Source organism: Chiloscyllium plagiosum, chromosome 26, assembly GCF_004010195.1.
Source record: "Chiloscyllium plagiosum isolate BGI_BamShark_2017 chromosome 26, ASM401019v2, whole genome shotgun sequence".
Lineage (NCBI taxonomy): Eukaryota > Metazoa > Chordata > Chondrichthyes > Orectolobiformes > Hemiscylliidae > Chiloscyllium > Chiloscyllium plagiosum.
The window spans coordinates 21,314,934-21,337,459 of NC_057735.1; the positions used below are offsets into that span (position 1 = coordinate 21,314,934).

A 22,526-nucleotide genomic window follows, 5' to 3' on the forward strand; every position below is an offset into this window, starting at 1 on the left:
CAGTTGCTCGGTAGTTATTGAGGGGGTGGGGAGTGCACATTGCTGCCTCGGTCTTCTCACAACAGATATGCAGACAAACCTTGATAATAACACTGTCAAGACTACTGGTCAGATCATGGAGCATGCACAAGTCTTTGACCAGTAAGACATTGAAGTGAGGTGAAAGTGACAACCCTTGACATTGAGGCCACCTTCGGTCGAGGGTGGCATCAAGGAGTCCCAGCAAAACCATGAGCATCCAAGGGAAAATTCGCCACAGTTTGGAATCATACATAGCAGATAGGAAAATGGCTGTGGTTGATTTTGTCGGATACTGAAGCAATCCATGTTCAAATACAACAGGCTCTGGACAATATCCAGAATTAAATTGACAACTGGCAAGTAACATTCATACCACACACATGCCAGGCAATGACCATCTCCATTAAGAGACAATCTAACCACCACCAACCGCTTGATATTCATTGTGTTACCATCAGTGAATCGCCCCACTATTAATAACCCAGGAGTTACCATTGACCAGAAACTCAACTGGACTCTTCACATAAAATATAGTGGCTACAAGAGCAGGCCAGAGATTAAGAATTTTGTCGTGAGTGACTCATCTCTTGACTCCCATTCCACTGTCTACTATTCTCAAATCACAACTGAGGAATGTGATGAAGTAACGCCCTCCTCCTCCCCCACACCCCCCCCCCCCCACCCCACTTATCTGGATGTGTGCAGCTACAACAACACTCAATAAGTTTGATACTATCCAGGAAAACGCAGGGGTGCACAAACATCCACTCTCTCCACCACTGATGCTCAGTAGTAGCTGTGTATACTATCCAGAAAGTGCACTGCAAAAATTCACTAAAGATCCTTAGACAGCACATCACAAGGACACAATCACTTCCATCCAGAAGGATAAGGCCTGCAGGTACATGGTAGCACCACCACCTGCAAAGCCACACAACATCCTGACTTGGAAACATATCGCCATTCCTTCACTGTTGTTAGGCCATATCCTAGAATTTCCTCCCTAAGGTTATTGTGGGTCAACCTAAAATAAGAAAGCAGCTCATCATCAGCTTTACAAGGGCAACTACAGATGGATAATAAATGCTGGCCAGCCAACAATGTCCACACTCCATGAATGAATGTAAAAAAAATGCAAAATCCAGGTCAATCAACCAGTGTTACCACTGGATATCAAAGTCTGTGCCCAAAAATGTTGCCTTCATGATGAAATCAATAAGCAACAGGAAAAGAAACAGGGACAATTTTGCACTGTTTTGTATCTCTGGCTGCAGTATTAAAAACTACCATAAAATGAATTCAGCACAATTTATAAACTGGGACAGATTGCATATACAGGGTTTAAGCTTCAAGCTGAAGGATATTATTGCTCATCTTTCACTTCTCAGGGGTCCTCTGTCAAATTTATATTGTAGCCTTCAAACCAGTATGATATCTATCCCACATTTTATTATAACACATTTCTTAAAGTTCTTAGAGTAACATGGAGAGAGTAAATTGATCTAAAGCAAGAATGCAAACACAATATTATATTTAAATAAACTTTTATTATGATTCCACAGATTATTTTTCATTCATGATTCAGTTTTGTTTCCTACTGTCCAATATTGCCAATTCTAATTTAGATCACATTTTATACATGCATACTTGCCTAAATGTAGGTAGTGCAAAAATGCTGCTCATTTTTGATGTCCCATAATTTCCAGTTAAAAATTAAAATAGAGATTAAAGTTTATGTAAACCATAATTGTGGTGCAACATTAAATGTTACCATATCAACAAACGTTACCATACCAAATGACAGAACAGGCTTGAGGTGCTGATTTGCCTTTTCCTGCTCCTACTTCTTTTGTCATTACTGGATGTGGTGAAGTGTATTGCTAGTATCAACACTGGCACACACTGATTCAGAAGCTATAGAAAGATTTATAGAACGTCACGAGATAATGAGAGAAATTGATGGCTAAAGCAACAGTTCATACTGTAATTTAGCATAAATTAATCCTTTTGAAATATTTGTTTATATATTAATGTATGAGAAAGGCATATCCTGGACCAAGGTTGATTGAGGAACAAAATGAAACCAAGAAAATAGAAGATTGCACCCAACTTTTCAATATTTGTTAGGTATTTGGTGTAAACTATAAAGCTGCAGATAATCTGAGGTAACAAAAAGATATGATGGCCATTGGTTTGGTCTCACTGATACCACTGAAAATATGATCTTTGATTAATTTGTTTTTAACAGTTTATGTGTTAGATTCTAAATTACCTGAAAATCATAAAATAGCAAATTTTGTTAATAAGAATTTAATTTGATTTGGCAACTAAATGTATTCCACACTAGTGGAGCCCAATTAAATTGGGAATAGACATGGGTAAAGAAACATCTAGTTGCAAATAGTATGCCTTTCCATGGGGCTATATATTTGTTCTTTCACTTTCCCAGTCATTCTTCTGCTTCGACATTTTTTGCAATAGCACATGCAAGAAGTAACTCACAATACAAACACTGATGTCAACTCATATACTACCAATCTATGCTGATGTATACTGAAGTCTAATTCTAGAATCTTGTGTCAAAAGTTTATAAAACAAAAAATTACATTTCGATAAGTTAACAAAATATGTTGGAAATATCATTGGCAACTAATGTACATTTTTGAAAAAATAATGTTACTTAGAAACGTTACTTATAAATACATTTTTAAAGAAAGTTTCTAAGAAAATGTTGAATTATGAAGTTTGAATTAGAGTGCTTTATGATTTACTGGCAGAAAGTGAGAAGTATGGAATCAAAATTAACACATAAACTGTTAAAAAAAATCAAGGATCATACAGCCATCACATATTTTTGTTCCCTCAGATTATCTGCAGCTTTATGGTTTACACCAATTATCACTCAAATATTGAAAGTAATTGTGCCTTCAAATTTTTGTGAACATTAGCGTCTCATTTTTGTATGCTTTAAATTCCAGAATTCCATTAGTACTGCACATATCTTACAAGATCAAGAAATAAAATCATTCTTATTCTATTTCAAAAGTAAGAAAACAAAAATAATCTGAATGAATCATTCTCTGACTAGTGAAAAATATTGCCTGATCAAATATATTATTTAATTGATAAAGGCAGAATTGTACTTGCGCATTTCAACTAAAAATAGCTGGTTATCTATAGCTTTCAGATATCTTGAATATCTGAATATATACCATCATTATTTTTCACACATTCACATAAGCAATGAATCGTGTCTGAACCATAATATCACCAAATTTCACAGACATGGCACCTTTTATTTACAAGGAGAAAGTGAGAACTGTAGATACTGAAGATTGTAGGAGGTGGAAATGACGGAGGATGATGTGTTGTATCCAGAGGTTGGTGGGATGCAAGTTGAGGACCAGGGGAGTTCTGTCCTTGTTGAGATTGGAGGGGGCAGTTCAAGGGCAGAGGTGCAGGAAGTGGAGGAGATGCGCTGGAGGGCATTGTTGACCAAGTGGGAGGGGAAATCTCTGAAATATACACACTAATGAACCCTACAGCCTTGTGGCCAAACAATTCAACTCCCCCTCCCACTCTGCCAAGACATGCAAGTCCTGGGCCTCCTCCACCCCAAATCCAAGCCACCCGACGCCTGGAGGAACAATACCTCATCTTCCGTCTTAAGACCCTCCAATCTCACAGGATCAATGTCGATTCCACCAGTTTCCTGATCTCCCTTCCCCCTATCTTATCCCAGATCCAACCCTCCTACTAGGCACTGCCCTCTTGACTTGTCCTACCTGTCCATCTTCCTTCTCACCTGTCTGCTTCACGCTCCACTCCAACCTATCAGCATCACCCTCCACCTCCATCTACCTATCACATTTCCAGCTACCTTCCTCTCAGCCCTACCCCTCTCCCATTTATCACTCAGCTCCCTTGGCACCCCACCCCCACACCAACATTCTTAATGAAGAGCTTATGCTCGAAACGCCGACTCTCCCACTCCTTGGATGCTGCCTGACCGGCTCTGCTTTTCCAGCACCACACTTTTTGATCTCTGAATTACAAGTCTGTCACAGCTAACAGTTTGAGTAGCACAATTTTTGTCCTGCAATTTTTGCTTATCAGAGGTAAGGTAAATATAGAAACATAGAAGATAGGAGCAGGAGGAGGCCAGTCAGTCCTTTGACCCTGATCCACCATTCACCACAATCATGGCTGATCAACCAACTAAACCCTGCTTTCTCCCCAAAACCTCTCATCCCATTCACCCCAAGTGCAATATCTAGCTGTCTCTTGAATATATTCAATGCTTTGGCATCAATTAATTCCTGTGGAAATGAATTCGACAAGCTCACCCCTCTTTGGATGAGATATTGTCTCCTCATCCCTGTCCTAAATGGTCCACCCCAAATCCTCAGACTGTGACCCGTGATTCTGGACACACCCACCACTGGGAACATCCTCCCTGCATTTATCCTGTCCAGTCCTGTTGAATTTTATACGACTCTGAGATCCCCCCTCATTCATCTGAACTCCAGCAAAAACAATCCTAACTTAGTCAATCTTTCATCATACACCAGTCCCACCATCCCTGGAATCAGCCTGGTAAACCTCCATTGCCCCCTCGAGAGAGTAAGAGCATCTTTCCTCAGAAAAGGAGACCAAAGCTACATACAATATTCTAGGTATGGCCTCACCAAGGCCCTGTATAACTGAAACCACACATCCCTGCTCCTGTACTCAAGACCTCTCCCAATGAAAGCCAACATACCATTTGCCTTTTTTACTGCCTGCTGCACCTGCATGCTTACCTTCAGCAACTGGTGCGCAAGGACACCCAGGTCCCACTGCACTCTCCTCTCTCCCAATTTACAGCCATTCAGGTAGTAAGCTACCTTCTTGGTTTTGGTTCAGAGGTGAATAAACTCACATTTATTCAAATTATACGGCATCTGCCATTGATTTGTCCACTCACCCAACTTGTCCTGATCATGCTGAAGTATCTTTGCATCCTCATCACAGTTCACCCTCCCACCCAACTTGATATCATCTGCAAACTTCGAGATGTTACATTTTGTTCCCTCATCTAAATCATTAATATATATTGTGAATTTTCGGGGTCCCAACAGCAATCTCTGTGGTACCCCACGAGTTAGTACTTGCCAATTCAAAAAGGACACATTAATTCCTACTCTTTATTTCCTTCCTGCCAACCAGTTTTCTATCCACCTCAATAAATGTCCCTCAATCACATGCAATTTAATCTTGCACAAAAACCTCTTATGTGGGATTTTGTCAAATGCTTTCTGAAGTCCAAATACATCAATTTGACTGGCTCCCCCTTGTCAATTCTACTAGTTACATCTTCATAGAATCCAGCAGATTTGTCAAGGATGATTTTCCCTTCATAAATCCATGATGACTCTATCTAATCCTGCCCATAACTTCAATGAGAATTATTATTAATAATAATTCAGCACAATTCTTTTTATTTTTTCCTCACTGTAGTGATTAGGACAGGGTCAACCAGGTAGACCTCACAGAGTATGAGCTCCCTGATTGGGGCTGTTGACCTGGTGCAATCAGGGAGTCCTGGCTGTCAGATATAAACAGGATACATCAGGGGTTCTGTTCACTCTAGTGCTGGTTCTGAGCTAATTGGGTCAGTGTCATGTGTACTATGCAGCTATAAATAAAGGGCCTGAAGAAGGGCCTGTGCCCGAAACGTCGAATCTCCTGTTCCCTGGATGCTGCCTGACCTGCTGTGCTGTTCCAGCAATAAAGTTTCAACTATAAATAAAGGGTGACTTGGTAATGGAATACCAGTCTCCACGGAGTTATTTCACTCACCATATTTGATATGTATGAAATATGAGCTGAATGAGGCCTTGTATCTCCTCAAGTCAGTTCTGCCCATTCAATAAAACCCTATCTCCATAAACATTGATCCCCTCCAAAAAACAAATTAAATATATGCCTTATAAATATTATATTGATATAGTTATACTTAAAACAAATATCTCACCGACCTTAGGATATAAAAAATGGTGTTAGTGTTTATAAAACTAAAAGGCCATAATAATTCACTGAATTCCAGATTTTTATCATGAAAAATCAATTAAACCTTTTTGAAAGAAAGTTAATATTCTGATTCATCTGTAAATCCAAAATAACATTAGTTTTAAAAGCTTTGGTGCTAAGGACGAACCTGAAATTGCAATGATGCCAGGGAAGTTAAGACATTGCAACATTTCTGAGGAGAAAGATATGAAAAATGACTTTCTTACCTCCCTCCACCCCCAAGAGCCATAACTTTCGCTCTCAACTAATCTAACATTGTGGTCATAAATGAGGGATCTGATAAGACAATGATATATTGTGAGTCTATCGAGGAACGTGATTTGTAACATTAAGTTTAAGGATCCTCAGCATTTCATAACAAAATGTAATTTTGCGTTGCCCACAGTCATTCGGGTTAATTAACCAGACATCCTTGAATGTCCTCAGTTTCTCATGCAGAATAATTATATTCTCCGTATCGAGCCAGTTTCAGAATGATATCAACATTTCTCAGCCCATGAAGGGTGTTAAATGCTCACCAATGTAACCATTCACAGTGCCACATATTACCTGAATTTTGTGTTCTGGTTCTTTAGCATTAATCAAAGCTAGCTGAAATCCTACCTTGCCTATAAATGTGTTTTAAACGGTAGCTGCAAAATTAATTTTTTATAACTTGTATGAGACATATAACTAAAAACACGTCGATTTAGAATCTTATACTTAATCAGTCAAAACAGGATTCTAATACCTAAGGAAATTGGTAATAAATATTTTGAAGTGAGTGATGTATGATGGGTCAATTTGCAAGTATTAATGTAGTTTAATATTGAATACCGTTCGGGAGACGCACACAGGCAAAACATAAAATGCTTAACTTTAGTGAGTGACTGCCAAATGAAATATTCTATTTTAAAATTGAACCTCCTCACTCTCTCTATCTTTTAGAAGACTTTTATTTAATCTGATGTCAGAGTTTTTGAACAATTAAAAGTATCTGCATTAACTAAGACATAACCATCATCAAATTATCATCTTACTACAGAGGAGGTCATTCATATTTGTGTCAGCTCTAATTTCTCCATGTAACTGAAGTTCCTGTCTCTAATCCCCTTTTTTTACCCCAGGACCTCTGTGTTTTTCGTGTGTAATACCCAGAATTGGATACAATATTCAGCTGAAATCATAACAACTATTTGTAAAGTCTTTGTGTAATTTCATTGTTTTAATATTCTATTCTTATACAGCCTAGGATTGCAATTGCATTAGCAGCTTGTCCTTTCACCAACAAATATTTGTCTGTATTAAAACTTAAGTATTTCTATTACTGCCCCGCTTTTAAAATTGTACCATTAAGTTCATATTTGCTTTCCACTATTCTCTTTTTAAAGTGTTAAATTTCATCACCACATATCTATTTATTTTTATTATATTTTATTTGTTATCTGTAAGCTCATGCTGACTAGAATACACTTATATTATTTATTTGAATAAAGAGCAAGTTTAAAACCAATAGGAATACTTTAAAAGGTCATACTCATGTCATGAAACACATACTGCCTATTGTATTTTGTCTTTGTAGTATCTGCACAGTGTTATTGAGTTAGTGGAAGGAAAGACTCGATAACACTGAGAAATGTTCGGAGTTGGGGAGCAACATTGCCAGTGAAACCAAAAAGAAAGCATGTTAATAAATGTTAATTTTAGCAATACTACATTATTATAACATTAATTCTATATTTGACATCATTTACAATCTCAACTGTGACATTTAAAAGACCAATCCAAACCAGAAATTTAGAGGAGATAAAGATTTCACTGAATTGAATGAGCAATGAATTAAAAATGGACATGGGCTTTGCCAAAGTTCAATGATGCATCCTTTGCATTGCTAGCTGCATTGATGAGTAGATTTTAGATATTCTTCCTCTTAGTGCAAGAAGATAACAATTGCTCCAATGAAGGAGCTATGAGTGGAGGTGGCTGAGGAGGTCATTTTGCCATTCTCCCGTATTCAATACAAGAACAGCTTTAAAGACTTAACCAGGTCAGAAAAGGCAAGAATATTTGCACCTTCATCTACATCATGTACATAAACCCCTGCTCTCACGCTTGTTAACAAAGCCTGTTCTATATATCCAGTTATTGTAAATACATCTATAGTTCTGTGTACTGTTTTAATCTCCTTAGCCAATGAAAAATATACCTCCCTCAGAGGGAATGCAACAAATGGGTGCTAGACTTAGGATTGGAATTGAGGGGATAATTCTACACGGAGAAATTGAGTAAATTAAGAACATATTGTCTGAAACTTTGAAGAATGAGGTCATTTTACTTGAAACATAAAATAATTTAGACTTTTGAAAGGGTAAATTCTGAGACGATGCTTTCCCTGACTAAGCAGTGTAGAACTAACAGTTACAGTCTTAGAATAATTTCAGCCATCTTGTTTCTCCTTAAATAAAACTTTTAATAAGACTGCTGAGACTATGCTGGGATAGTTAGAAGAGAAAACATCATTACATTGAATTTAAAATGTATAATTCTGTGATCACATAAGCAAATCTAATCTCATGTGAGGATTTGTGGTGAATCATTGCTTAAATGCCCTGTAATTCGCAGGTCAAGCCTGCCTTTTAAAAGACTTCAGAGGATGCGACTTTGTGGTCATTTATAACAAAAGCAACTTTCATTTTTATAAGACCTTTAACATTGCAAAATGTGCCAATGTAAGAGTCTACATACTTCTTAAACAAAGAATCCTTATACTCACTTCTTTTTGTAGTGATTTTTTGTCCAGACTAAATTCCAAGAAGGCACGGATTCACTGAACTTTTCAAAGAGACTCATTTCAGACTATTTCAATATGAATGGACTTTTCTCCATTTCCTCATGAACTATAAGCCTTGGTCAGTGAGGTGTACAATTGGAGATAGAGACCATCTTACCATAAATAGCTTATGCATTACTGGAGCACAGTAGCTACTACAGATGAGTGAAATTATTCATAAATTACAGTAATTTTAGGACTCTTTTTGAAACGATGAAGAAAATGAAAAGACATCAATGAATTTAAAGAACCCAGATGGAAGAAGCATTGAAGCTGAATTATTTGGAAAAGACAAGGTTCAAAAATATTTTTGTCCTCATTAGTGGTGTTGTGACCCATAATTGAAACTTGATTGGCAGTTGATGGATTTTTAATGAGCAAGTTTAAAATTACCATCCATTTTAAGGCAGAGGGTGTATTGAATGTCAATAATTTCAACCTTTTAAAATTGGGCAATAAAGTGACATTAGAAAGTATGGAGAAAATTGATATGCTATAGCAGTTATTAGTAATGCTGTGTTAAAGAAACACTATGGAAAATATGAGTTCTGAAAATTGAAGAGACAGCATTCTCCAGTGAGAATTACAAAACAGAAACTGAAGCAGAAAGAATTGATCACATGGAACAAAGATTAAGTAGCTCTGTATATGCTAGCTGAATGTCAAATCATATACCCTTGAAAGCTATCAGCTCAGGAATAAAGGGAATTAATAAGTTGGAGTTAAGGAAGTGGGAGACAGAATTAACAAACTAAAAAAAAGCAAGCGAGTTGTGATACAGTAGTGGTCTAGACAAGAGAATAAATGGCAAAAGTTTGTTCATCATCTAAGTCCTTTCTCTAACCATGAAGAAAATGAAGAGACAAAAATTTGAGTATGGAGTAATAGGTAAATACTTAGAGGGATTAGAGATGTTAACTTTAACCAATGCCAAAACGTTAAAGATCAATATACAAATTTAGTTATGGCAAAATATATTTCCTATGTTTCTCAACACAATGTACTGTCAATAGTATAACAGTATAGGCAGAATAGATTATTGCAAATGTTAGAATATCTATTTGTTTTAAATATTGTATCCTGTTTTAATTTTAAAGTGTTTAGAAAATTTGTATCACCAATTATTGAACAATACGACAGCAGAAAAAGCAATATTTTGACTTATGGCACAGGATACCAGCATGTAAAATGTTAACATGATCATAGTAAATTCTTCTTCCATTATTTATTGAGGCACTAATACTAATTTGAAGAGATATTGTGCCACCTTTTGCAGTGTCCCTCCCTCTGAGGGGTACCTCCAGGTTGAACTCCCACTTGAGTACTTCTGACGAAGGAGACACTGACAAACAAGTTGCATATCAACATGTAAATCCTTCCAACATATGCCAAAGGCATGCTATTGCATAGAAAGCTCAAGAAGAGAAGTCCAAGCTTCTGGTTTAAATTATCACAGGGAAACAAAAGTTGGACAAGTGAATTGAACATTCATATAAAAGCATCGAGTCATAGAATTATACAACACAGAAACAGACTCTTTGATCCAACTCATCCATGCTGACCAGATAACCTGAACTGATCTAGTCCCATTTGCCAGATTTGACATATATCCTTCTAAACCCTTCCTATTCATGTACTGATCTAGAAGCCTTTTAAATGTCATAATTGTATCCATCTCCACCACTTTCTCTGGCAGCTCGTTCCATGCATACACCACCCTCTGCCTGAAAACGTTCCCCCTCTAGTTTTGGACTCCCCTACTCTGGGAAAAAGACTTTGGCTATTCACCCTATCCATGCTCCTCATGATTTTATGAATCTCAACCAGCAATACTCCCGGGAAAATAGCCACAGCCTATTCAACCTCTCCTTATAGCTTAAACCCTCCAATCCCAGCAACATTCTTGTAAGTATTTTCTGAATTCTTTCAGGTTTAACAACATCTTTCCTATAGCAAGGAGAACAGAAGTGAATGCAGTATTCTAACAGTGGCCTCACTAATGTTCTTTACAGCCACAACAGGATATCCTTATTCCTATACTCAAAGCACTGACCAATGAAGGCAAGCCTGCCTTCTTCACCACACTATCTACCTGTGACTCCATGTTCAAGCACCTGCACCCCATGTCTCTTTGTTCACAACACTCCCGAAAGCCCTACCATTCAGTGTATATTGTAATTTCCTATAATTGCAAGGCTGAGATTAGAATCTTATGTCATTTGTGATTGTAGCTCCTGAACGCTATCAGATTGATTTAGGCAAAGGTCGACAATATATCTTGTCTGATCTGATTTCCCAATTACATCAGTACAAAGTAAAACCAGGCATTTTTTTGTCTCTTTCCTAACAGTGCCAGGTTAAAATCAACTTAATGCTATTTTCAGCTCATCAATGAGTAAATAACTTTCTTATTATTCATACACGGGATTAGGGTGTGTCACTAACAAGGCCAGAATTTATTGCCCATTCCTAATTGCCCAGAGGGCAGTTAAGAGCCAGCTACATTGCTGTGGGTCTGGATTCATATGTAGACCAGACCAGGTAAGGTCAGCAGATTTCTTCACTAAGGAACATTAGTGAAACAGATGGATATCTCGCCAACAATTAATTTATAGTCATCATTAGACTCTCAATTCCAATTTTAATTGAATCTAAATTCCACCACTTGCTGCGACAGGATTCAAACCTGCGTCCCTCGGACATTACCTGGGTTTCTGAATTAACAGTCCAGCAATAATACCACTAGGCTTTTGCCTTACTTTTTAAACTAGTGCTTTTTTTTTTACAACAAAATAGAAATAGAAACAAAATTAATTGCAGAAGATCTAATCAAGATTCTGGACAACATTCGACCACAGCACAAGTTTCCTCGACTAAGCAGCTATTTAAAGCTAAAGTGAATAGAATACAAGACTTAATATCACCTTTCATATCACCACAGCAATGGTGATTATTAGGATGCAAACTTTGCCTTATAGCCAGACCTAGCAATTCCAGCAATACTGTAGCTGCAAGTCTTGGCGACAACTGTAATCATTGTGTGAGATCAGCCTCCACTGAATTTTCATTTGAGAGAATTATTCCAAACTGAAATTGGCCTCAGTTATAGAAATGCCTTGTTGAAATAAATTGGCTTGCACCAACTTAGTTAGAGAGCAAATTCAGTGAAGGTAGTTGCTCTTAATGTTTTGCAGCTTGCAATAAAAAAGGGTAAGTCATTGTGGGTTTGGATGAAAAATATAGTAATTGTTCACTGTGGTTTATAAGTGGCACATAAACACTAATGCTCACCTTTTCAGATGGTGATTTCGAAGCCCTGCTTAGAGAAGAACATTGAGTCAGTGTCAAGGTTCAGACACTTTGAACTGTTGTGTCACATTAGATTGAGTCTGTGTACTCTGTTGGCCCAAACCCATGTTCTGTAGTTTGTTTTACCCCACTCTCGCTCTGTGCTCAGCTCAAATCTCCAAAGACTAAATTGAAAAAGATTAATTTGGGAAGTTAAGTATTTGTCAAAAATTAAATAAACTCCAATGGGGAGAAACTTCTTCACCCAGAGAGTGGTGGGTGTGTGGAATGCTCTGCCCCAGAAGACAGTGGAGGCCCAGTCTCTGGATTTGTTTAAGAAAGAGTTGGATAGAGCTCTCAAGGATAGTGGGATCAAGGGTTATGGAGGTAAGAGCTGAAAATGCGTTGCTGGAACAGCGCAGCAGGTCAGGCAGCATCCAGGGAACAGGAGAATCGACGTTTTGGGCATAAGCCCTTCTTCATCTCCAGCATCTGCAGACCTCACTTTCTCCTCGAAGGTTATGGAGATAAGGCAGGAACAGGATACTAATTGAGAATGATCAGCCATGATCATAATGATTGGTGGTGCAGGCTCGAAGGGCAGAATGGCCTACTCCTGCATCCATTGTCTATTGAATAGCATGATAAAAATGCTCAAATAAATGATCCACTCATTTTATGTGTTACTGAAATGGAAATATTAGATAAGTGGGAATCAACTTTTTTTTATTCTTGTATCAAATAAATCACATATTACAGACTGTTATTTTCATTGAATTCCATGGATCACAATTTATAATTCTAATTATTGTCACTGAAAGAGTTAAACAGGAACACCTTGATGTTTTTGAAACAATGCCAGCAGCAAGCTCAGTGAAGTTTATCAAATGAAGAATATATTTCAAAGGGTCAATTAATAAGAACCTCTCAGTTTCATCAAACAACTCACACGACCATGAAGCATTCAAAATTAATCAGGTCTGGAAAAGCTTCTCTCAAAAAGCTCATCATTACTACCTTATTGTTTCATAAAGGTGTCATATCATTAATTGGGAAATAGGATCAAACTATAGTACATAGATTTCTCTGGTGCTTAGAGCTAAGCAACTGTTGTCTGAAAAGGTTAATGAATGCTTTTTTACTCTTGTGGAGGGTTGATAATCATTCCTTATTACATGCTATTTGCCCTCATGTCTCTGAATATTTGAATGCCTTTTATTTCGCGAACATTGATTTCCTTCCCATCAATGGCAGATAAAAAAAGTAGGCTGGGAAAAGGAATGGCTTGTTTGACAAGCAGAACATTGGATCACTGATAAGTATGGAAAGGCTGAACATTATTCCAAATGACTGATGTAAAATAGTTACACCACTTGGACTTACAGTAATAAATAAATAAGTTGATCTGATTCCAATATTAATATGATGTGGACAACACTTGATAAATACTTTGATTTGTGGTATGGTTTAAGTCCCAATCTACAAATATGCTCTCTGCTACAATTTGCCTAAATACTTTCAATATTGATCGAAAATAAGGAACCATGGAGAGAGGAAGAACAAATAATCAAAATGTGGAATGTTTTACAGCTCTTTCATAGAATCCCTACAGTGTGGAAACCAGCCATCCAGCCCACACCGACTCGCTAAAGAACACCCACCCTATCCCTGCATTTCCCATAGCTGATACTTCCCTAGACACAGTGGGCAATTTAGCATGGCCAATCCACCCAGCCTGCACATCTTTGGACAGAAAACAGAGCTCCCAGAGGAAACACGCACAGATGTGGGGAGAATGTGCAAACTTCACACAGTAACCTGGGCCGGAATTGAACCCAGGTCCCTAAAGCTGTGAGGTAGTAATGCTAATGACTGAGCCACTGTGCCACCAGGTTAGGAGGCCTATGATGGAGTGTTCAGATCATGTATGCTGTCCCAGTGAACTTGTCTATTCATTCTCTTGGGAATATAGCGCCTGTAACTTGCTTTCTGACCCGTGGTAACACTATTTCCCCCTTTTTTCAAATAAATCCATTTAATTTAAATTTCGAGGATTGCTGAAAAACATGCATTATGTTGAAGTTTTTTGTGTGGCATTGTTGTTGGTCTGGAGTCACTTATAGACCAGTCCTGGTAAGGACGATAGATTTCTTCACTAAGGGACATTAGTGAGCCAGATGGGTCTATCCCCAACAACAAGTTTATAGTCATCATTAGACTCTCAATTCCAATTTTTATTGAATCTCAATTCCACCACCTGCTGCGGCAGGATTCAAACCTGGGTCATAGAGTCATAGAGATGTAGAGCACAAAAACAGACCCTTCAGTCCAACTCGTCCATGCCGACCAGATATCCCAACCCAATCTAGTCCCACCTGCCAGTACCCAGCCCATATCCCTCCAAACCCTGAGAAAGGTGCCAAGAATCAGAAAGACCAGCACTCAGTGAGATGTAAAGATGTGGTGGAGGGGGGGGGTTGATGGAAGGCTAAATCACAGGTCAGGCACCTATAAGATTTCAGCTTATTGGAGTGGTAGAGAAGTTAGTAATTGGGGTTGGAGGTCATTCCTGAAGAAGGGCCTGTGCCCGAAACGTCGAATCTCCTGTTCCCTGGATGCTGCCTGACCTGCTGTGCTGTTCCAGCAATAAAGTTTCAACTTTGATCTCCAGCATCTGCAGACCTTACTTTCTCGTTGGAGGTCACCAACCTCCCTACTGTTGTATTCAGCGGAAGGAAGTCTGAATGTTTGTTTGCAAACTTGGAAGGAGACAACCTTCCCCATTTGCCTAAAGAAGTGTTACTTACTCTTATAAATTTATAGCTTAGGGCTAATTGTCTATAGAAGGTTGAGGTAAAGTAATTATTTAAACTAGCTGGCCTTTTCAAATGTTGGCTTACACTCCTATGCATATTACATTTTAAGAGAGCTATTAAATTAATTTTCTGTGGTTGTACTATGACAGGGCTGCTTGGTAATATCAGACAAAGGTGAAAACAGGAATATTCAATTACTTGTGCAGCTGGATGAGAAGAACATGCAAGATCATTTCACAGTTCAGTGCTTTCAAAGCACAAGCATAAGGAATTTTAAATGTGGGATTGCAGTTACGTTATTAAGATCCAATTTTGACCGAGTCCAGCCAACATAAACAGCCCTGGATGGGCAGTTAAACACTGCGGCAATGATTCAACCTCTCCAATCTTGTTGTTTTCTTGTGGGATGTAAATTTAACTTCCCATTCAAAGGCAGTAGATGATTAAGGTTTGAATACGTTAGTCTTAGGGTTTTAACCAAATTGTTTGATAAAGGGTTAACAGCTCATAATCTATGATCCCAACTCAAGCTACTTGTTTTTGGCTGCTGTTAGAACATGGTATTTTCCAACATCACCATCTCTGGTACCTTCGGGTAGTTGCTGTATCTATATGTTGGATGAGGGCTGTCTGAGATAGTTCACTGCAACCAATCCTGTTTTGTCTTCATTATGTCTTGGGTATATTTATTAGCTAATGGAAGAGGATACACCATTATCGAGGAGCTATGAAAGTGGCACTTTTCTCGGAGAGCAAGGAGGATTATTGCTTGATAGTAACAGTGAGGCCCCTTTCGGTCATGGCTGACCGTTGGTTGCACCCTCGTTGTTCCAGCTTTCTGCTTCCCTGTTGCTTGCAAATGAAGAGATTGATACTGGAGTGACAGTACTGGTCACAGAGGCCACATCTGTATGTGGTCGTTGATGTACTAGAACTGCTGCACTTCTTCCTGCATGCCCGCTTCCTATGCCCTGTTTTGAGGTGTCCCAGGGCTCCATAATGATATCAAGCATCTTTATGTTCCTCATGCAGACATCCTTGCAGAGCAGCTGGGGACACCCAATGGTCTGTTCCTAAACGAACTCTCCATAGCGGATATCCTTTGGAATGCGGCCATCCTCCATGTGGTGGACGTGGCCCAGCCAGCGCAGTCTCTGCTGCCTGAGCACAGTGTATGTATTGGGAAGGCCAGCATGAGATAGGACTACTGTGTTGGACGCTCTGTCTTGCCAGGATATGCCAGGATACGGCAGATACTCCTTAAGTGGAAGGTGTTCAGTCTTCTCTCCTGTATAGCATATGTAGTCCATGTTTCACTGCCATACAGCAGTGTGCTTATTCGCAGACTGACATTTTTATCTTCACTGTCAGCTTGGGATTTGTCCATACTCGAGTTGTGAGGTGAGCAAGAGTTGAGGCTGCTTTCTCGATCCTCTTGTCGATCTCTGTGTCCAGGGAGAGGTTGTCAGTGATGGTAGAACCAAGGTATATAAACTGATGGACAATATTGAGTTCGTAGTCATCGATGGTGATGATGGCAGTGTCTCTGTGTCATGTCCCAGGACGCTCGTCTTCTTCAGACTGATAGTCAGTCCGAAATCCTTGCAGGCATGGGAGAGGCGATCTGTCAGTGACTGGAGTTCCTGCTGAGTGTATGTTGCAGCTGCAGCGTCATCGGCAAACAGCATGTCCCTGATGAGTGCCACATGTACTTTTGTCTTGGCTCTGAGGCGGACCACGTTGAAGACCCTACCATCTGTTCTAGTGCGCAGGTAAATCCCCTCTGTTGCAATGCCACAGGCATGTTTCAGGAGCACAACAAAACAAAATCCCAAAGCATGTGGGAGCGAGGATGCAGCCTTGTTTGACGCCGCTGCAGATGTCAAAGGGCTAGGAAGAGCTGCTGTTGAACTGCATTGTCCCCTGCATGTTACTGTGGAAGGGTTCTATCATGCTCAGCAGTTTCGCTGGGTAGCCAATCTTCAGAAGAACCTTGAAATATCAGGAAGATATCAAAAAAAACAAATGCACGCCTCCTTTCGCCATCCCGTCACAGCCTCTGGAGCCTGATCAAGCTGACAACATGCCTTTCTGGAGAAAGTTTCAAACAGTAGGAGGTGGTCGGTAGACCTGTATAGATTATTTCCAGCTTCCACATGCATGACTTAGATTAGATTAGATTACTTACAGTGTGGAAACAGGCCCTTCGGCCCAACAAGTCCACTCCGACCCGCCGAAGCGCAACCCACCCATACCCCTACAATTACCCATTTAACCTAACACTACGGGCAATTTAGCATGGCCAATTCACTTGACCCGCACATCTTTGGACTGTGGGAGGAAACCGGAGCACCCGGAGGAAACCCACGCAGACACGGGGAGAATGTGCAAACTCCACACAGTCAGTCACCTGAGTCGGGAATTGAACCCGGGTCTCTGGCGCTGTGAGGCAGCAGTGCTAACCACTGTGCCACCGTGCCGCCCACAATGGACTTGGGTTGGTGAAGTCCAATCTATGATTTAAACTGATCTCCTAACTTGTTATCAGCCAACTCAGCAAACGTTTTAAATTGAATTTGGGATTTTGGGGGTTTATGATGCCAAGTACTGTCTAACACTGGGTGGTTGTTTTACCCCCTCATATTATATTATACTATAATGCAGCAAGACTTCAATGTGACAAGTTTCGCTCAGGTCAAAAATTGAGATATATAGGTTAATGCTTATTCTTGACAGTTACTGCACCAAAGCACTGATATAGTGTTTATCATAGCCAGAGAATTGTATAGCAATAAATACAACTTAGCCATAATTATTTGGATCTTAGGGAGCTAATCCAGACGTATCTGCTCACTCCTAAAGCAGAACTCCAATCTCCACCCAGACATCAGTTGAAAGGGTTAGGAAACCAATGTAGCATGAATATTACCCTTCTTAGAATCATTACCTTCTGCAAACAGGTGAATGGTGCAGTGGCTCAGTGATTAGCTCTGCTACCTAACATTGCCGTGGACCCAGGTTCAATTCCACCCTGTCTGTGAGGAATTTGTAATTTTTTTTCCTGGAGCTGTGTGTATTCCCTCCAGGTGCTCCAGTTAATTCCCAAAATCCAAAGATGTGCCGGTTAGGTGGATTGGCCATGCTAAATTGCCCATAATGTCCAAGAATGTGTAGGTTAGGTGGATTAGCAATGGGAAATACAGGGACTGGGTGGGTCAGGATGTGATGCTCTTCAGAGGGCTGAATGGCCTGCTTCCAAACTGTAGGGATTCTACGAGGACTAAATTACAAATTCTTGCTCTGCAACATTCTTTTTTTCCCAAAATGTACCATATAATTTTAAGGACAATCAGCTCCCTGAATGTGGCCTGGGATGCTGCTTTCCACTGAGTTCACCGTTGTACTTGGCAGGCAGGGCTGGGTTTACAAAATGTCATGGTGCTGTCATAAACCCAATTTTGCATTGCATTTTACATCTCAACCACTGAATAATGCGGTTTCTCCTGACTGGATTTCTTAATGACCAGAAAATATGGCTTCTAGTGTGCATGACCTCCAGTTTGAACTTCCTCAAAAGTGCAAATATTATCTACACTACTCAAATGTCTTCAGAATTTTAAAGACACCTATCAGGTCTTTTCTAAAGAAAATCACCCAAACTTATACATCCTTACCAGATTGTTATAACTTCCCAGTTTTGGTATTTTCCTTATAAATGTTTTTACATTTTCTCTGGCACTTCCATTTTATTTAATATTGACATCAGAAATATTCACAGTCCTCCAAATGTGGCTTAACTAAGGCTCCATAGAAATTTAGTGTAATTTTGCTCCCTTTCAATTTTATCTCCCTAAAAGTGAATACTATTGCTCTGCTAGCAGCTTTGTGAACATGTTATTAGTTTTAATGATTATCTCACTGAACGTATATGTAGGTTCTTTGGCAGACATGAAATCTGGTATAAGCAGCAGTATCAGCAATGGGATTTTGGGGAGATTTCTATAATCTTTCAGAACTTTGTTTCTGGATATAATGAGTAATATTACTAAGCTAGCATATAAAATAAACTAGTATACTGCTTAAAATTTAATAGAAATATTGAATTCTGTTTTTGGAAATATTACATTTTCTGTCCCTCACTCTTTTAATGTTTCTGTCCTTTATGATTTCCATATCACTTTCATAGATTCAAGAAAGTGAAAATTGCAAGAATGTTCCAATCATGTTATTAAAGGGTTAATTGTTTCAATGCTAACAGTAAATGGCTTCACAAGATGTCTTTCAGAAAAATCAAACATACTGAAATATATTGACGTCGGTGTTACAAATGACTTGGATTTCTGTAAAATGTCAACTATGTTAAATATTATGCTATCACTGTGTAAATTAGCATATTTTCCTATTGCATATTGCAAAAAAAAATGTGTAACGAAGGTTATTTTCCCTTTAGCTACTGGCCTGATAATGGGATGCATGATTTACCCCGATGGCTGGGATTCAGATGCTGTCAAACAAATGTGTGGGGACAAAACTGACAAGTACACTTTGGGAGCATGTTCTGTTCGCTGGGCTTACATCTTGGCAATAATTGGGATCCTGGATGCTCTCATTTTGTCCTTCTTGGCCTTTGTGCTTGGCAACAGGCAGGACAGCCTTCTTCCTGAGGACTTCAAGGTAGAAAACAAAGGTAAGTGATTCTGTGCATTTTGTACTCACAAATCCAATTGAAACTCAGCAAAATCCAACGTTCTCACAAAAGATTGTCTCTTCAAACAAATTAAGTTGCCAATAATTGTTTGAGGATTCTGTCATGAGACAAGTCATTAGCAACAGAAATATTCTGGATTATTTTAAATAAGATTCTCAAGTCTGATAGACTTTAATTTGTATTTGCATTTCTGTAGTTCAGTTCTGACATCAGTTGAGGTCAGGTTCCCTAGTGCAAATGCAATATTTATATTTCCCCTCCTCTGCTAAACAATAATTTCCAATGACTTACCGAAGATTTTGTCACAAATCACTAGATATCTAAATATCTGTATCTTAGAATGACCAACACACTTTTCACATTCCTTGTTCCTTGAAACAGCTCCCACTGATGTCCAAGAAATGGTTGGATACTTGTCGGCCCTTTTAGTCTGTGCATCTGGAATTGTTCAATTTGATCCATTTTACAAACCAAGAAGATTCATGAAGGAAAAAAGGGCCCTGGCTGAAAAATAAATGATAAGGACCAGGCCTGTCATTGGGCTGAATGTAATTGTTAGGGAAGTCAGTGAAATACCCCAATACATGTCTCACAGCCTGTATTCAGTAATGTGGCCTGTGAGGGAACTACTAAATATATGATTAGATTAGGCAGGAAAGCCAACGTATATAAGTTTCAATCCATATTAAATATACTTTTATAACTCAGTCAACTTGATTTGCTTGGACACTAAATCAAAACTTGGCTGTCATTCCACTCCTTTGACATTCAGAAAATGATTCCATGTCTAATGGCATCTAGATTAAATTTGGAACTCTGACATATAATATCCACTGTCATTGTACTGCTTATTAGAGCTATGCACTGGGGAAAAGTGAAGGGAGCTTTAACCGAGAACAGTACATTTGATTGAAGGATGGGAATTCAGTCAGTCATACTGCTTTCAAATTATACTATGATTGCAAGTTCTTTTTTTTTCAAAAAATGCTTTAAAAGTTTGAGAATAAATGGTTGTCTTTTAATGTGTCAGTACTGTCATCATGTGGGCCAAAGACAGCAGAACCAAATGAAAGCTCTGACAATGCTTCTTGTAGCTGCTATTAATCTTTACAGGTAATGAGGTAAAAGAATTGTAAAGTAAAAGCTACTGGTTATTAAAATCCTTATCTTACACATGCCTTAATACTGAACTACTTTATAATAGAGTTCTACTTCGGTTAACCAAAAATTGTGACAATGTCTGACCAAGAGGAAGTCAATGTGCACTTCCATTTGCACTTGAATGTTTCTTCAAATTGTTTTCTCAATCTGATGTCCAAAATTAATGATATTGCTACAGGTTAAGATCAAATCTGAAAGATATGTAACTGCTTATCCCTACAAAATTAGCATCCTAGAAGGTTATGTCATGCGAGATAACAATGCAATTGCAGCCAAATCGAATAATCTGTTGACCATCTCTCCTGTTAATGTTGTTGGTATACACTATCATTCAAAATGTTTTCAGCAGCTAGAAAAGTTTTATTGTGTACAGTCATGATATTGCATACAGTTCTAGTCACCACACTACCAGAATAACGTAAATGCTTTGGAGAGAGTACAGAAAAGGTTTATCAGGATGTTGCCTGGTATAGGGGATTTTAGCCATGAAGAAATGTTGGATAGACTGGGTTTGTTTTCACTGGAATGCAGGAGGTTGAGGGGCAACCTGATAGAAGTTTATAATATGGTGAATAGCATGGATAGAGTGGAAAGTATGGGGCTTTTTCCCAGGGTGAGGGGTCAATTACTAGGAAACAGGTTCAAGGTGCACGTGGTCAGGTAGGGGGGTTTAAAAGAGATGTGCAAAGCAGGTTTCTCACACAAAGGGCAGTGAGTGCCTGGTGAGTGCAATGCCAGAGGACATGGTGGAAGCAGACACAATAGCAGCTTTCAAGAAGCACCTGGATGAGTACATGAATAGGAAGGAAATAAATGGATATGGATCCTGTAAGTGAAGACAGTTTTAGAATGGTTGGGCAAAACATGTCGGCCCAGTCTTGGAGGGCCAAAGGGTCTGTTCTATTGTTGTATTGTTCTTTGTTCTTTGTTTTGTATTGTTGTTGAGACACAAACTGCTACATCAAAGCATGAGTATGATGCTCACTTTCCCTTCAAGACTCACAACCATCGGCTAACATATGTTGGGCTCAATTTTAACTACAGGACAGGAAACAATAAGGTAAGCAAATGCCGGTCCAGGAATGACAGCAAGCAGGTTGCTGGTATTAATAATCAGGAATCAATCAGAAGTTTGTGTCAATTGACCAGTATGATTGGCTCAGGAAAGAGCAAGAAAGGGAGGAGGAAATAATAAATCTCCTGCAATTTAATATTGCAGTTGGCCAGGTCAAACAGGTAATAAGTCGGTAAATCATACACTACATTCCCCAGACACTGACTGAAAGCTAGGAAAGTGGAGTTAAAATCAAGACCAATGGTAACCTTGCACATTCAGCAACATAAAAATCAGAAAGACCTCAAACTGAGAAAAAGTAAGTTATGTAAGCTTATGAAACTGCCTCCATTTTAAATATTGTTTCAAAGTATGAATAAATATATTACAATGGAGGTAAGAATATTTTGAAAATTTTGAAAATTTTATTTATTCTATCAATGCCAATAGTTGTCTGCTAAGCTCTAAAGAACTTTCCAAACTCCACATTAATTTGACCTTTCCAGTTGATTTTGCTACAAAGGGCAACTGTGATAGACAGACTAGAGGTTAACAAGTAACTCTCAAAGGACTGAGATTGCAATCTTGCTTTTATTG

The 22,526-nt window shown here is 38.8% G+C and overlaps 1 protein-coding gene across 1 annotated transcript in view; it reads left to right on the plus strand.

Moving 5' to 3' along the window:
* Nucleotides 1–22,526, plus strand: part of LOC122563188 (LHFPL tetraspan subfamily member 5 protein-like) — a 177,263-nt gene that overhangs the window by 123,218 nt on the left and 31,519 nt on the right. Inside the window, exon 2 of the mRNA XM_043716711.1 lies at nt 19,457–19,693. Coding sequence (XP_043572646.1) covers nt 19,457–19,693 — 237 coding nt within the window. The remainder of the gene's footprint in view (nt 1–19,456; nt 19,694–22,526) is intronic.